This window comes from Pan paniscus, chromosome 8 (assembly GCF_029289425.2).
Source record: "Pan paniscus chromosome 8, NHGRI_mPanPan1-v2.0_pri, whole genome shotgun sequence".
Classification (NCBI taxonomy): domain Eukaryota; kingdom Metazoa; phylum Chordata; class Mammalia; order Primates; family Hominidae; genus Pan; species Pan paniscus.
In genome coordinates this window covers 33,554,600-33,572,338 of record NC_073257.2, presented here as the reverse complement: position 1 = coordinate 33,572,338, position 17,739 = coordinate 33,554,600, and the positions used below count along the sequence as shown (strand labels likewise).

Sequence of the window (17,739 nt, the reverse complement as noted above, 5' to 3'; positions counted from 1 at the left end):
ATCATGTAAACTCATTTTGAATCCAGAAGGGTTTAGGAGTAATTTTCTCTTTGTAGCATATCAACACATAAGGCATTCTTAATCTATTGCATTTCCTAAAACAGAATTTCTAAATGGAATGTTTCACCTCTTTCTGGTTCATCTTAATGTTGTGTTTTCTTCACAGAACAATCAAATTTGGGGAGGTTATTTTGTTAATCTATTTTTTAGCTCTCTCAGCTACATGAGAGCAGGGACCTCATCTGTCTCGTTCCTTGCTCTGGTCTTGCGCTCGGAAGAGTTCCTGGCACATAGAGAGTGCTCAGTAAAAACTTGTAAAATGGATTTTGTGGAATTTTAAAATTTGCTTTTTAAGGATGTGCTTCCCTTTACATAGTTTGTATTCTTCATTTCACATTTTAGGTTAATAATAGTAAACACACAGAAGTTGTTCTATGCATTTCACGTGTATTTATCCCAGTCAGTCCTCAAAACAACCCAATGAGCTGTCCCCAGATTAGAGTTGTGGAGACCGAAGCACTGAGAGGTTAAGTCAGTTGGCCAAGGTGGCACAGCCAGTAAATGGCAGCGCCGGCACATGAATATGGGCAGTCTGGCCCCAGAGTCTAGGTTTTTAACCACACACTATGCTATATTTTTCCTACCATTTCCAACCCTCTTTTTCTTGTTAAGCAAGCAGTTTACTTCTTTCCCCAGAATTTCTTTTTTTAAGATGGAGTCTTGCTTGGTCACCCAGGCTGGAATGCAGTGGCTTGATCTCAGCTCACTGGAACCTCTGCCTCCCGGGTTCAAGTTATTCTCATGCCTCAGCCTCCTGAGTAGCTGGCATTACAGGCGCACACCACCACACCCAGCTAATTTTTGAATTTTTTTTTTAGTAGAGACGGGGGTCTCGCCATGTTGGCCAGGCTGGACTTGAACTCCTGACCTCAGGCGATCTGCCCACCTCAGACTCCCAAAGTGCAGGGATTACAGGTGTGAGCCACTGTGCCCTACCTTTCCCCAGAATCTTTTTAAGTAGAGATACCTAGATAATCTTATTAAAAAAAATTTTTTTTAAGTTCTGGGGTACATGTGCAGGATGCGCAGATTTGTTACATAGGTAAACGTGTGCCATGGTGATTTGCTGCACCTATTTAATATGAACCCATCCCCTAGGTATTAAGCCCAGCATGCATTAGCTATTTTTAAGTAGTCTGAAAATACATTACTCTTGAAAAATGCTGAGCATAGTTATTCTTTGCAGAACACCTTTAAGTGTTTCACTATTACACATTTAAATGTCCACTGTGTACCTGACTTGGCAGTAAACTAATCTCAGTTATGCAACATGCAGCTTAAAATATATGATGTCAAGGTTCTGCATGGGTGAGTGTGACTAATATGCCCTTTATTTTTCCTGCCAATATCTGGCCACCTAAGCACTTGCTGATAATGTGGGTTACTTTAAAAAGCAGATAATTACAACCCAACACTTGATATGTGACAAGCAACAATTAAGCAATAAAGAAAGAAAAGGAAAACAATCTGTTATTGCTTTTATACTTCCTTGGGAAGGTAACTTTTCTGATGTTTCCATCCTCATTTCTTTGAAAGCACACAACAGCTCTCAACTTTTTATAGCATAAATAGGGCTGTAATACACAAATCCCTGCAACATAGAACTTAACATGAAAAATAATCCAGGTTGTATATTTTGGAATCTATCATTTGTTTTGTCAGAATAGGTTCTCACTGACATTGTTAGCATTTTATCCTATACTGAAATAGACACCACTGGGAAAAGTGCATATGTACTCACAGTTAGCATTGATTTCCACTGTTGTAATTAGTCACTGAACTTGTTAATAAAGAAAAACCTAGACTTTGAATAAGGTAGCTATTTCAAAGATTTATGTAACTGTCATAACATTTCTTTAGATTTACGTACATCGATTTTATTATTGTTAAAATTGTGATTCTTAGAGTTTACCTAATAAGAGGGGCAAGAAAGGAGAAGAACTATTTGACAGTATCTATGATAATTAAAGGACTAACATTTACAGTGTCCAAATAGTATCAGATTTGTGATATTCTAACTCAGAGTATTGGATGAATTCAGAAATTTAATGACATTCTGGGTTCTAATGAAAAGTCTCTTTAACTTTTGACAAATTATTAAAACAAACTATTGTCTTAAAGTCAATTTGCAAACACTCTCAGATGCTTAAATTCAAACTAGAATGATAAAGTTAGCTAGATGAACACTTACAGAAAATGCCTGAAAGGAAGAAATGCCAGAAAAAGAGAGAGATGTAGAGTTTTTAGGAGACCATTTTATTAGCTATCCCCTGTTAACAATTTTATAAGCACAGATTACAAAGAAAGCTTCTGAAAATGAAATGGACCGTGCCATGAGGTGGCGAGATCCTTCTCATTAGGGCTGTTTCAGGCAAAGGCTAAATAATGCCTTATCATAGAAGCAATTCACGTTACTCAGGCATTGGAACTGCAGCTTAATGAGAGTCTATGTTTCATCCACGGTGGTCACAGGATTCTGTTTCAGAAGTCCAGAGGTGTCTATGCTATGGGGATAACAGCACATTTACCTGTGTCATATAAAATAGAATGTAAGTTATGTTATGATTCTGATCGTCTTTGTAGCATCCTATGCTATGTTGTTAGACACAATAAATAACCATCAAGTAGAATTAAGGTGCCAGATAAATCATACTTTTCAGAGGCAAAGCCATTATTTTAATTTTCATACTTGACCTCCTTCGCCAGTAAACTTTAATTTAGAGATCTATGAATTTTCTGAAAGCGAGGGCAGGGAGAAGCTTCAGGGCATCTGTGAAACCCCCAATTTCAATGCCAAATTTGGCCAGATGCCGTGGCTCGTGCCTGTAATCCCAGAACTTTGGAAGGCCGAGGTGGGCAGATCTCTTGAGCCCGGGAGTTGAAGACCAGCCTGGGCAACATAGTGAGACTCCATCTCTAAAATAAATTTATTCATTTGGCATAAGTAAATGCCAAAAAAATCTATAAGTGAAACATAAATGTACATTTTATCTGTATACATATGAAATATAAAATATGCTGTAAGATCAAAAATATAAAATAAATGTATTTATCACTTATATAAACAAAGTGTATATGACTATTGCAAGTGGACTCCTGTCTCCAGGTTCCTAGTAACATGGCAATCTCAGGTCTCAAAGTATGAAGAAAACAGCATTAATCTAGGGAAATGCCATACAATAAAGACAAATCCTAAGAAATCAAATTTATCAGCAAATTTATTAGCTTGACATAATTTTCCATTAGCTATTTTAAGGAAGAAAATGAATATGATAAATTAAAGTTCAATTCCCTCTAATTTGATGTAATCTTAATTCTAAAGTGGTACTTAGTAGCGGCTGTAAATGAAATGACGATGTTAATGCTGCAAGTAGAAAATTACATAGCCTTTTTCAGAAAGAGTGCCTTTTAAAATTGTGCTTGCTGACTCATCATTTCTGTGATAACCCACAAAATGTTCAGCTGCATTGGTTACATTTATAAAGTCACGAGTATATGTTAGTAGCTCTAAAGTACAAAATAAACCAGGCAACCATGAAAAAGGAAATAGGCATATACTAGTTCTTTTCATTTAAGAAGAAGGAGCAAATCTCACAGAAGTTTTTCCTTAGCTTTGTAGACTTGGGTACCCATGAAACTCCTCCTTTCCCTACCTCTGAGTTAAAACACGGAATGTAATAGAACTGAGATAATGGACTTTCTCCACCTGAATGGAGGTTCTTAAAGGGTTTCCTGCTTAACATAATTAATTGGTGAAAATTGTAAAGATACAGTCACCAGAGGGAGATATCTTGATGGAGTATGTTGGTGGACAGACTCTAGAACAAGATGAATTATCCTTGGAACAATGTGAGGTGCTGCTTCTGATTTGGTAACCAACCAAATCCACAGGATTGGAGGTAGGAACATGGCTGGGCAGGACTGAATAAGACTTAAAGGCATCAGTTGACAGGAGTCTCAACATAGCCATCAAAAGAAAAATGTTGTGGTCCGTGGATGTGTTAATAATGTTTAACATGTGGGAGGTGATAACCTGGATTAAATCTAACAGTTCTAATTAAGAATGGTCCAACCATTGTGAGCACCTTAAGAAAGAGATTGATAAATTCGGATTTGGGCTGAAGAGAGCATGTAAGGTGTTCAGGAGTGCAGCACTTTAATCCATACTGCGAGTCTGGAGGAACAGAAGTCAGTGACGGGTGTCTTCCCACATTGGAAGTTCTGTCTCATGAACTAGGCTCTTTTCATATGGCCACATAGATGCAGCTAGGGGGAGATAGATTGGGGTTTCAGTAAAGAAAGAAATTTTAATCTGAACTTTCAAAATTTAGAGGCTGTGGTGGCCAAGGTTGAGTTCTCTTTCAGTGGAAGTTTTTGAAAAACTAGATGGCAGTCCAGAGAGGGGATTTAAACATTGTTAGTTATACCAGATGACATTTTTTTTTTTTGGATGACAAGATTCAATGACTTTAGTTGTAAAAATCTGACTTATCACATTAATCCTTTAGATAGGTATATTATCCAAGTGGAATGGGTGGTTAATACTGTTTATAAAAGCCAATGAAGAGTTTAAGCTCACAAGAATGTTTAGTAAACTCATTTATTCATCTGTTCACTAAACATTTATTGCATTTCTACTCTGTCATTCACTATGTTAGGCACAGGATAAAAAGGTGTGAGACAGACATGCGCCCAAGGAGCTCATATTGGTAAAAACTTTTTCCTTAAATTTAATTTTATATATTCTTTTCATTGAAAACTAGATCTTGTTTTGTTCTTGGTAAAGCCTGTTCTAGTTTTTCTTTTTGTTTTTCTTTTACTTTCCCTTTTCCTTTTCCTCTCTCCTCTCCCCTCTTCTTTCTTTTCTCCTTTCCTTGTTTCCTTTCTTTACTTCTTTCCTTTCCTTCCTTTCCTTCTCTCTTTTCCTTTTCCTTCCTTCCTTCCTTCTTTCTTTCCTTCTTTACTTCCTTCTTTCCTTCTTTACTTCCTTCTTTCCTTCTTTACTTCCTTCTTTCCTTCTTTACTTCCTTCTTTCTTTCCTTCTTTTTTTCCTTCTTTCTTTCCTTCATTCTGTCTTTCCTTCTTTCTTTCTTTTGCAGGATCTTGCTCTATCACCCAGGATAGAATGCCGTGGCTCACTGCAGCCTCAACCTCCTGGGATCAGGCAATCCTCCTGCCTCAGCCTCCCATGTAGCTGGGACAACAGCCATGTGCTGCCACTCCTGGTTAATTTTCGATATTTAGTAGAGATGGGAGCCTCACTTTGTCGTGAGCAAGTCTCTCTCCTTGACTTCCCTAATTATAGGCATGAGCCACTGAGTCCAGCCTACTTTGTCTTTCTTAAGTTGCCATTTTTCTCATGTGAAGTAATTCCAACTCCATTTAACATCCTTTTAGTATTAAACTTTTAGTATATTTGAAAATTAATATTGCCTTTCTGTCCTTCATTTGTTATTGTTTTATTCTCATTCTTTTAGTTATTCATTCACTTATTTATTTATTCATTCACTGAACAAATGTTTTGTGCCAGGCACTATTGTGGGTTCTGAGGATTCAGTGAACACGACAGTTGTGTTTAGTAAGGGAAGATAGATAAGTAATTATACATAAACTAAACAAAGTAATTAAACATTATGAAGGAAATAAATAGGTTAACAATATCAATGGAGACCAAGGGGATAACTTGGTTGCTGTCTTTAGGTTCTTCTTTAATTTCCAACTTTGTGGTTGAGTTTGGTTACATCTACTTCTAAGATATCTTTCTCGTATCCCCTCTCCATCCTAGTTAGTATGGAGGAAATTCAACATGGTGGTAATGGATGGCACTGGTCCATTTCCCTAATGCAGGCCAAGACTTGACATATCTGAGAATTTTGCCTGCATGCTATATTTTCTCCCAAAGGTTTGTGCACTTAATGAGGCTTATATTATCTTATAGCTGTGCCTACATAAAATCAGACCCAATCATTTGAAAACAATTTACTTTCAAATACCCTAGAATTCCCCTCTACTTAGTTGTTTTTCCAAGATTTAAATCTCTGACATCTATATCCCAGAAAGCTCTTGGATATGGATGATTTCCCAAAACTACACCCGAGGTTTAAGCTAGATGAATAAAAATGGAAATTTCATCTTTGGTCAAGGACATTTTGAAGTAAACAACAAAGAGGTAAAATTAGGAATCTAAACAGAAGCATAAAGATGAATGCATTGTGGATATTGTCTTGTTACAGAGATTTAGGCAAATTAACTATCAGTGGTGGTATTCAAATATATAAAGTCCTGGCAAAACACTGAAATTAGCAGGCAAGAATTTATATGCCTCTAAATGGGACTAACAATTATTTGTGTTTTTCAGGTGGCCTACAAGCAGAAACATGATGCTGCCAAAGGATTCTCAGATTATGCCCACATGAAGGAGCCCCCTGAGGTTAAACATGCCATGGAGGTCAATAAACACCAGAGTAATGTAAGGAAGCGCATTTCTCATGATTTTCTAGCGAACTGTAGTTAAGTCATATTAGGGCTTATGATTATTTTGCTGAAATTTAAACATTACAACCGCCCTGTTCAAAAAAGACTTTAATATTTCTTATCAGTCAGAGGTACATCTGAATTATTCTATTCACAGTCATTAACACCTTGCTGAATGCCTTTTTGTTGTCAGGCACTTTCAGGCATTGGAATTTTGCTTTGTACAAGACAAATGTAGATCCTTCAGACCTATTGGGTTATCAAGCATTTCCAGAGCTTCCTTGACTTGATGCTGAAGCTCATGGCTTCTAAGTCTAGAATCACAGAAGAACTGGAAGCAAGGCCATCAATGGCCCACAGAAGGATCATTCATGAACACCAGCTATATTGTACCCACTAGTGTTTTCTTTTCTTTTCTTTTTGACACAGAGCCTCGCTCTGTCACCCAGGCTGGAGTGCAGTGGCTCAATCTTGGCTCACTGCAACCTCTGCCTGCCGGGTTCAAGTAGTTCTCTGCCTCAGCCTCCCGAGTAGCTGGGATTACAGGTGCCCGCCACCACACCAGCCTAATTTTTGTATTTTTAGTAGAGACGGGGTTTCACCATCTAGGCCAGGCTGGTCTTGAACTCCTGACTTCGTGATCCACCTGCCTCAGCCTCCCAAAGTGCTGGGATTACAGGCATGAGCCACCGTGCCTGGCCTATTGTTTCTTTTAGGATGTTTGTAAGAACAAATGGTCCAACCTAAGACCCATGGGGAATATGACAGCAATAGATGCCTAATGGCTGACTTTAAAGCCAAAACGGAGGAAGTCAGTCAGTAGAAAATCAGTTTCTTTTTTGGTAAAAGTTAGCAGTTGCATCAAGGTTTGCATGCATTTGCTCGATTACCATCACCATCCTGGTGGCCTAGAAGAGTAATTTCTTCCTGGAATTGTAGGGAAAGCTTTTTTTTTTTAAATCTCCTCATCCTGACTTCTCTCCAAGAGGAATGTGTGAACTGTTGGTCAGGTTCTTTATGCATTAAAATCAGTTAAGATAAAATGCCTATCTTTTTTGGGTCAAGAAACTCCCTTTCTTGGAAAACTACCTGAAGCACAGTTGCCATCTCACATCCAGTCTGTTCTGCCACTTAGTCCCTTTATGGAATGGTGCTTGGCTGACCATGTGCCCCCATAGTCCCACTGTGCAGAGTGTTTTCCGCAGAACGGCAACTGTTATTTGATATTAAATTGCAGTAAGCAAATGTTTAAGTAAAAAAGTGGAATGAGGTTTTACGTTTTAACCCAAATATACAAACATATGCCAAAAGCAGAGCACTTTTCTAACATAGTTTAAGATTGCTAGGAGATGAAGAGTCTACATGTCTGTAATTATTTTAGGGGGGTGCTTTATAAGAACTGTTTGCTTAAGGATGACTGTAATAATCATAATAACTACCACTTACTGAGCACAGCCATGCACCAGGAACTATGCCAGGACTTTGATCATTTCCGATTCTCATGAAAACCCTGTACTGATTCTTATTTTGTAGATGAGGAAAATGAGACTAAGAAATCAAACTCCTGAGTCTGCTCTTTCTGTTCCACTTTGCTGTCTCCACCTTAAAGGTTACTGGCAATTAGTCAAGGTTTTAAATGCAGTTTTTAAAAATGGGGAGCAAAATAGGTTATCTTCAGATTTCAAACGCACTGCAGGAAAGAATGACAGAGAAATCCCGAGTTTCCACTATTTTGACACTGAAGAGACGAAATTCACACAAAAGGCCACGGGTTAGAAGGTGGTCTGGTGATCTGGGGTGAGGTCTGGTGTTACACGGATCCCCGGGAGGCTCTTTCCAACTCTATAATTCAATGAAATTCAAATACGGAAGTTCCTTATCATAGAACTGGGCTTATTATTTTAACTCTGCCTTTTCTTCTAAAAGGTCTTTGATTGAGGGATTGAGGGAATAGAGTATAAAGCCCTTTTCTCCTTCATTCAATACTGTGTACTTATGGGAGAAGGCTGTGTTTACTTATACTCCTCTGCCGACTTGACTCAACCTTTGCATGCAAAGTTTGTACATATAATAGGATTTAGAAAGTGTTTAAGACTATTTACTCAGATTTAAAGTGAGAATGATATTTGTATTCTACCTGTGAAGTAGTTGATATTCCTCTGGAGTCAAGCCACTTAGAATAATACATTTGTTGTCCCTACAATATGAAATTTAAACATAGGTCTTGAAAGTACATCTCTTGGTTCAGTGGGTGGATCTATGGAATCTCTATAAAAGACAATCTCCCATAAACCTGTCTCCTGTAAAAGTTCAGCCAAATGAAACTCATTGCAGAGAATTTACTAGTGGAATTACCCTTTCATAATGCAGACTGTCACTTTGCACTATGGCTATAAATGACTTCATTTAATTTAAAATAAAAGTGTGTCATTATATGTGTATCTGATTCACCTGAAAACAATGGAAGTCAACATCTTTGCCTAACTTTTTTATGTTTCCACCAAAATCAAGTCAGATTTCTAATATCTTTTAGTGAACCAAAATGTCTCTCTCTTGTGCCTTTAGTAATGTGAGTAAGCAGAAAAGAATGAGGGAGAGGGCTCATGTGACTGTATGGATGAATTTCCACCTCTGAGTAATGGAGTTCCCGGGCAAGAGTTTTCTGGAGGCAGTAGTCTTTTGCGCCACCCCAAAATTAAATGATCTCCAAACAGTAAAAATAAGTATTTCTTAGAATATCCTCTACTGTAGTGAAGTGGCGTCATTGTCTGGGGTAATACCTGAGGTTCATCGTCTCATGTCAAGAAAATTAAGGACACGGACACACACAAGGAATGAATTTAGGAGTGGAGGTTTACTAGGCAAAAGAAAGAGAAAGGAGAACAGCTCTCTTTCTTGTGAGAAAGAGGTGCACCCAAATGGGACTTGTGCCTCGTGGCAGAGTGCATCAGATTTTATAGACAGGCTTGAGGAGTCGGTTTCTGATTTACATAGGGCCCACAGATTGGTTGGACCAGGCGTGACTTCACATAGACTGCAAGGAAGCTGGTTGCTCCGCTCTAATTATATTATGCAAATGGAGTCTTTGCCTGGCGGTTTCCATGTTGTCTGCTCCCTACTGCACACATGGTTGGAAAGGAAAAGGGAAGATGGAGCTGCCATTTTGAACGTGTCTACTCCCAGGCCGCCTTTTCCTATTGTCACAACTGTCAACATTCACACATGCAAGCTTACAGCTCACTTGTGTATGTCTGCAGCTCGATTTTACAGGCTGCTCTTTGTTAGAAAAGAAAAAGACTTTGGGGCTGCTTTTTATTAAAAGGAAAGTCTTACCAAGGACTTCCTTACCCTCACTATCTGCCTAAATACTTTATTCTTAACTCCTATATCAGTAGCATATACTAGGAAAGGAATTTGGAATCAGACATTGGTTAAAATGTTTCTTGGGCACACGTTGCGTGGATGACCCTGGATGAGTTACTTAATGTCTCTAAATCTCAATTTTCTCATCTGTAAAATGGGGACAATGATATCTACCTCTGAAGATTCTCACAAGTATTAAATGAAACATTATGTGTAAAGAGCTTCACAGCAGAGCCTCCATCTTAAAAGTTGCTGGCATACATTACTGGTTCTATTTCGTCTTCCTTCTACTTTTAAAGGGTGATTTGGGAGTTTAGGGTGATGTCATAGTTAATTTGAAACAATTAAAGGAAGTTCAATTTATAAAAGGCCAAATCAATATGAAATTTATGTTAAGAAATGTTTAGGTCGGAAGGGCATATCCAAAAGTTTCCTGAACCTATCTTATTAATACTATAATCAGAAAATGATTAAAAACAGCCAATTGAAATCTTTTTGTACCTTAAGGGACATACCCCTGCCAGTTTTTTCTAATGTAATTAGAGAAATTGGAGATATTCTATCCAGTGACTTTCCCCTAAAGATGGGCTTATAATGAAAGCCCTAGTTCCATTATTAGTTCTCATCAGTCTTATCAGAGACATGAAGTCCAATAGTTCTGAAATAAGTCAAACAAATTTTAAACTCTATTTTAAGTTTTGTAAGTAATGTGGTCTATACAGACTTGTGATGAAATTGGAGTGGTAAACTTTTCCAAAACACCATATTGGTAGTCGATTCAATGTGTATTAGAAAGAAGTATTCAGCGTGGGAAATGAAAGACTTACTGTTCTTTTCAAGAATGATATATGTACTTTCTTAAAATTAATAAAAACTTATCAGTAAACAATTTCTATTCCATCAGAAAGTGAGAAAGCTTAAAGATAAATCAGTAAAATGATACTAGAAAAACAATTATGGCTCTCTCTGGTTCCCCGATGAGACTTACAATAATAGTGCTTTAGGATTTAGCATTAAAATTAGATATATTAGTGTTTTATTCATCTCTAAGACAGAATAGTTAGTAATACTTATTCTGCCTTCTACACAATATGGTGGTGATAAAATTAAATCATGAATAAGAAAATAAGACAACTTTTATCAACTATAGATTTATAAACAGTGACAGCAATCCTAAATGATAAGCCATTCTGGCCATAACTCTGTATTTTATTCCTTCTTTTGGAAGATTGAAAACTTTTTATCTCTTCTGAATAGTATCAGAACCTACTTTTACTTATATTTAAAAGGCTTATATTCTCTTACAGAAAAATAATATTTACAATTTAATAATTTAGTAGGTTTTTATGCACAGCATGCCTAGACAAAGATAAGCATCATTTAAGATGGAATTAGCAGTCCACATGCCTATTTGATGATACCTGGAGGGCTTCTCTAATGTGAGAGTTTTGCTAAAGACAAAGGTTTTCCTGAGATGGGTTGAACCACTGCTTAAAGATTACCACTATATACCAGTTACATGATTTGCCTCTGTTCCACAAACTTAAAAGGTTATATATCCTGTCTAGTTTCTTCTCACCAAGAATCAGTTTAACCTTCAAAGGGTTCTGGGTCAGCTGGATTTGTTTTCTTTAAGGTCGGTCTGCTCATGCAGACCTTAGACCCCATGGGTGGCTGGCTGGCTGGCTATCACTCCTGCAAGGCTGCCATTCCTGAGCTGTCTCAATCTTCTCATCTCCAAGTGAAAGTCATCTCCTTGACTTCCACTTCAAGGAGAGTCTATGGAGGTTTTGCTTTTCTCTGGTTTATTAACTCACCTACCAGAGAGTCTCAAATCACTGTTGCCTGAGTATAAAAAGCTTGCTGGAAGGCCACTGTGAATCCTCCAGCTGCACATGTGTCTGCCTATACCTCCAGAATAAAGGTGTCTATTTCACGTCCACTTTCAAAATCTCATATGCATTTCTCTTATTGGCCATGTCTAACCCAGAACTATTTAAGGAAAGGTACTCTGGAGGATGTAGTTCCAGTCTTAAAAGGGAGTGTTGATGTAGCCCAGTTGAGTCAAGACACATCAGGGATGAAGTGAGGATTTAATGAATTGATGCAGAAAAGGATAGCCGGGCACCTTGGATGCTCTGCACGAGCATAGGGAACATGCAAAAAACATGGCTCTTATGAAACAGAAGTGGAAGGATTATAAGGAGAGAACAAGCTGAGATTAAAAGACAATAAAATAAGATAAAAATATGAGCTCAGGGTGAAAGTGAATATGGCGAGATAAAGAAATTCAGAGACAGATTTTGATGGAATTCAAATATTCGTTGGAAGCAACAAAGAACAGGTTTGGCACTGCAGAAAAATGTGAGGCTGGGTGCAGTGACTCACGCCTGTAATCCTAGCACGTTGGGAGGCCAAGGTGAGAGGATCACTTGAGGTCAGGAGTTTGAGACCAACCTGGCCAACATGATAAACCTCATCTCTACTAAAAATACAAAAACTATCTGGGTGTGGTGGTGTTCACCTGTAATCCCAGCTACTCAGGAGGCTGAGACAGGAGTATTGCTTGAACCCAGGAGGTGGAGGTTACAGTGAGCTGAGATCATGCCACTGCACTTCAGCCTGGGTGACATAGCAAGACTTCATCTCCAAAAAAGAAAAAAAATGAAAAGTGAAATGGAGCCTGTGTTAGAACTCTCTAGATTTCATGACGGAAATCTATCTCAAGTTAGTGCAAGTGAAAAATGAGATTCTGTTGTGTATATAATTGGCAAATCCAAGCTATCTTCAGGCGTAAGTGGGCTGGAGGCTTCACAGTGTTACCAGTACTCTTCCTCTCTCCCCATCTTTGGGCTCTGGGCTGTGTATGACACTTTCAGACAGGTGCTTTCTCTGTGGATTCAAGGTGACAGCTGGTGTTTCCAAACTTTAATCATCCTTACAGCAGCTGATCTCAGAGAAAAGAAGAGAAGCTCTTTCTCCTCCAGCCTCAGATCATTCAAATGACTCTGGCCTTGGTTGGGTTACGTGTCTGTCCGATTTCATTAATCATGGTTTCCAAATGGATGGGGTATCTGACAGGACAGCCTAAGTCAACATGAAGGCAGGCTGAACTTCAGAGGCCCACCAATCACATGGAGTGATGGGGGAGCTGTTTCCAAATTAAAAAACCTAGGCTGACAAAAAAATTTAACACATGCCCACTACAAAGGGATTAGATAGGAGAATGACTTAGATAAATGAGAAAGAATAAAGAGATAAATTCAGTGAAAAGAAGCTAAGAGGAAGAGATCAAGCACATAAGGTAATAATTCTAGGTGTTCCTATGGAAGAAACCAGAATCACTATTTTCAGATAAGACTCTATACTGTTATTCACTATTAAAAGGAAAAAGTAGATCATCTTGAGTACAAGATAAATGTATAAAAATGATAATATGATAATTTCTTTGCCCAGTGACAGACATATAGAACAAAATGATGAAACTTCATTTAAAGGTATAATAAAATATTTAAAGAAATGGAGGAATATGCCACCTTCTCCTAGGAAAAGACTGACATTTTGTTATGATATCATTTTTCTTTAAGGCATTTTATAGAATCAGTGCAATGCTCATTAAAATTACAGTTATTTGTTTTGTGGAATTGACTAAAATTATTCTAATAAAAATAAGAAAATAAATGAAATAGATGAGTAGTAAGGAAATGAAAATTTAGCAGATATTATGATTGTTTGAAAAATTTTATACGGTCATACCTTGAAAAAATGTATGAGTGAGGGAGTGAATGTTAAGTCCTTAATATGGTACATAATAGTCTAAAATTGAGACTATCATTATTATTTTCTTTTTCTCCCCTCCTCCTTCCTTCTTTCTTCTTCTTTAGTCTTTCTTTCTTCTTCCTCCTCTTTTCCCCCTCCTCCTCCTGTTCTTCCTCCTCCTTGTTTGTTCTCTGCTATGCTCTGAGGACAGAGTAGGGAACAAGACATTAAGGAAAATAATGTAAAAGCAATTATTGGCCCTCAAGTTCACATCTCTGCTGAGTTGATGATTTCTTCTTTTCCCTGTCCTTATGCAAAACAAGATTTATAGAGCACCACATTGTCATGAGAAGACTGAAGAGTGAAGGCCAGTCCACTGTTCCAATAAGGTTAGCATTTAGGGTTTGAATTTATTAAGGAATAGAAAAAAAATATGTATACACACACTTTGACCTCCAAGCCTCTCTTCTGCTGTGTTACATTTTTTATTCTTCCTGAACTCTGTTGGATGGTAGATTGGAGCAAATACATATTGAGAAATGTCAGATGAGCTTCCCTTAAACCTAGTGTTACAGGAAATGGGTCCTGATTCAGACCCCAAAAGACGTTCTTGGATCTCACACAAGAAAGAATTCAGGGTGAGTCCATAAAGTGAAAGCAAGTTCACTAGAGAAGTAAAAGAATAAAAGAATGGCTACTCCATAGACAGAGCAGCCCCGAAGGCTGCTGGTTGCCCACTTTTATGGTTATTTCTTGATGATATGCTAAACAAGGGGTGGATTATTCATGCCTCCCCTTTTTAGACCATGTAGGGTACCGGCCTGATGTTGCCATGGGCACTTGTAAACTGTCTTGATGCTGGTGGGAGTGTAGCACTGAGGATGACCAGAGGTCACTCTCGTCACCATCTTGGTTTTGGTGGGTTTTAGCTGGCTTCTTTACTGCAACCTGTTTTGTCAGCAAGGTCTTTATGACATGTATCTTTTGCCAACCTCCTATCTCATTCTGTGACTTAAAATGGCTTAACCATCTGGGAATGCAGCCCAGTAGGTTTCAGCCTCATTTTACCCATTCCCTTCTCAAGATGGAGTTGCTGTGGTTCCGATGCCTCTGACACTAGCAATGGGTTACGTGTAGGAATCTGTGCGGGAAGCCATGTTGCCATTCCATATATATTCAGACACCCTTGGAGATAGTGACATCAAGAGTGTCACCCTCTTGAATGTCCCCCAACATAAGCCCCCTTTCCTATGGAATATTCCCAAGGAGTGATATTCTGGAAGATCTGACAAGTGATCAGGCGCAGAAGCTTTTTTCTGTGTGGCTCCGTGGTGTCCTCTTGTTTGAATTTGCAGTTCATGTCAATCTTAATATTTGTTTTGATTCACATATGCCGGCTTCTAATTTGCAATTTACATGGATGATGGGGCCCTATTCAAAGTCCTGCTCCTGCCGCCTTTGTGCCGTTCACCTCTCTTCACGCAGTCATTAGGCTGAACAGCATATAATTAGGTAACCCATGTAAAGCTTAGATTTCTGAAAGGTTGTGGTTCTTTTCAAAATGTAAGGGTTTCCATTTTTACCCTCATTCTTTTCTAAACAAAAAGACATTTCCCCCCTGCGGTTTTCATATGAATGTAGTAACTTAGAAACAGTTAGTCTTGTAGGTGGGTAATAATTTGGGTTTGTTTTCACCTGAGAGCCAGTTTTTGTTTACACAGCTTGTATTTAACTCAGCGTAGGATGAGATTGATTTACCATCATTTGTGGATAAGCATGTTGCTTTTTGAAGCCAATGGAATTGGCCTGCTTAAAAAAAATCCCGAAAGATTTAAAATCCACCCAACAAAATAACTCAGTTTCGGCCTTATTTTTATGTTCCTTTTACTACCTGTATGCATAAAACCTACCTGAAATGACTTGTTAACATAAAACCTCTGAAAATATAAATGTGGAAGAAAACAGATGTTCTTTTTGAAATTATACTAATTGTGTTTCAGCTGTGTTCACTTGTCAGACAGATTCATGATTATAAATGTAGTTTAAAAAATAGTCTTGGTGGTGAAGCAAATGTAAGCTCATAAAAGAGTAAATAGAAGTGTATATAAATGTTTCATTGAAATAAAATAGCATAACGCACAGGGAGCCTGTTGATGTATTAATGCATTGTCACTTCTTACACTTGATCTTATTTTTAAAAGGAGTAAGAAAGGGTGAAATTTTTAATTCTGCTAGATTGAAAGGAAACTAACAAGATATATTAATATTACCCAGAACACTGGTTTATAGCAGTCAACTAGGGAATTCATTAAAATTAGATTTTTGGGCACCATCTATCAAAATTCTGTTACAGAGGATTGTGGCTGGACCTCAGGAATCTAAATCTTTAATAAGTACCCCTAAATGATGCTATTTCAGAAAGGTTGCAGGTGACATTAGAAATATTTGTACACGATGTAATTAAGTGTGCATTTTGTACAGATGTCCAGTGATACATTTCTGTGATCTTTCTGTGCTCTGAAAAAAGGAAGATGGGTTTTAAGAATGTCCATGACTGTACACTTTGCGTTATGACTTTAATAGAATATATTTTAATTGCCAGCTGGTCCCTGGGGATATTGCCAAATAGAACCACATCTGGCAAATATTGCTTCAGCTCAAGATAAATCGCAAGAAATAAAGAAGTGAGCTGACCAGTGAAACATGGGCCATCGGACATTATGCCAGTTCAATTTTTGTCTCTCTTTCCAATTGTCAGTCAAGTTAATCTAAATGACGAATGTGATCTAAAGTGCATTTGACAAAGTTTATGTATTTTTCTCTTTAAATCTCTACTTACCATACTTTGGCTTGTGTCTAACATGCATTCAGAAGGAGAATGTTACTCAATGTAATTGTTTTTATTTTGGGAGGCTCAAGTCATTGCAATGATATTTATTGGGTGATAAAGCTATCAGTACCTTAGATCTCCTAGGCATGGGCCTTTGAACATTTGAAGGGAGAGAAGGGTATAGTTGAAAGGGCAAATGCTGGAGAACTACAGAGCTTCACCACCCACCATCCCCAAGGAAATAATTTGCAATTATTTCTTGTGCAGTAATTCTTGTGCTTGGGCTTATCTTGCACCCACTGGGGCTTGAGACTTTGTGATGGGCAAGTTGAAGTTCTTGATGAGGATATTCTGCTTATGAATATAAATATATGCACTTAGATACAAAGGCATGCTCATAAAGTGGTAGATATAAAGACCCTTTAAGATTGGTTTTGTGCTTTGATCTTAGTCTTATTTCTTAGGTAGCATAAATTCAGTTCAAGTTTTTTTTTTTTTTTTTTTTTGAGATAAAGTTCCACTCTGTTGCCCAGTTTGGAATGCAGTGGTGCTATCTTGGCGCACTGCAACCTCTGTCTCCCGGGTTTGAGCGATTCTCCTGCCTCAGCCTCCCGAGTAGCTGGGATTAAAAGTGCACACACCATGCCCAGATAATTTTTGTATTTTTAGTAGAGATGGGGTTTCACCATGTTGGCCAGGCTGGTCTCAAACTCCTGACCTCAAGTGATCCGCCCACCTAGGCCTCCCAAAGTTCTGGGATTACAGACGCAAGCCACTGTGCCTGGCCCAAATATGTTAATATCAGTGAGACATAGGTATAGTATAAAGAGTTAATATAGCTATACAAATAGATGCACAAAAAGCCAACTTAAGGTCAGTAGGCTCTCTAAGCTGTTATTTTGAGAATAAATAATGTTATGAACCCTAAGACTAGTAGCTATGTGAAATTACTAATTTATTTATTTTTTAACCAAAACTGTCTCTGATCAGATTTCTTATAGGAAAGACGTGCAGGACACCCACACGTACAGTGCAGAACTTGACCGACCGGACATCAAGATGGCAACCCAGATCTCTAAGATCATAAGCAATGTAACTTCTCTTTCTAAACCTTGAACAGAAATGATTTCTTACTTTTGTAGGAGGCAAAGCATAGCTTCAGAGGTTGGATGGTTCATTTAATTAGTGTAACTAATCAATATAAATGAATACATCTCAATTTCCCCCCCAAATTGTCTATTTTATTATGTTAA

General features: G+C 37.9%; 1 protein-coding gene across 5 annotated transcripts in view; it reads left to right on the top strand.

The window, feature by feature from the left end:
- The window catches only part of NEBL (nebulette), a 395,768-nt gene that overhangs the window by 287,938 nt on the left and 90,091 nt on the right, over nucleotides 1-17,739 (top strand). Inside the window, exons 5-6 of one of the 5 annotated variants that reach the window (XM_003806692.5) lie at nucleotides 6,419-6,529; nucleotides 17,477-17,578. The exons of the other annotated variants lie outside the window; for them this stretch is intronic. Of the exons in view, the coding sequence (XP_003806740.3) occupies nucleotides 6,419-6,529; nucleotides 17,477-17,578 (213 nt within the window). The remainder of the gene's footprint in view (nucleotides 1-6,418; nucleotides 6,530-17,476; nucleotides 17,579-17,739) is intronic. 5 annotated transcript variants of the gene reach the window in all.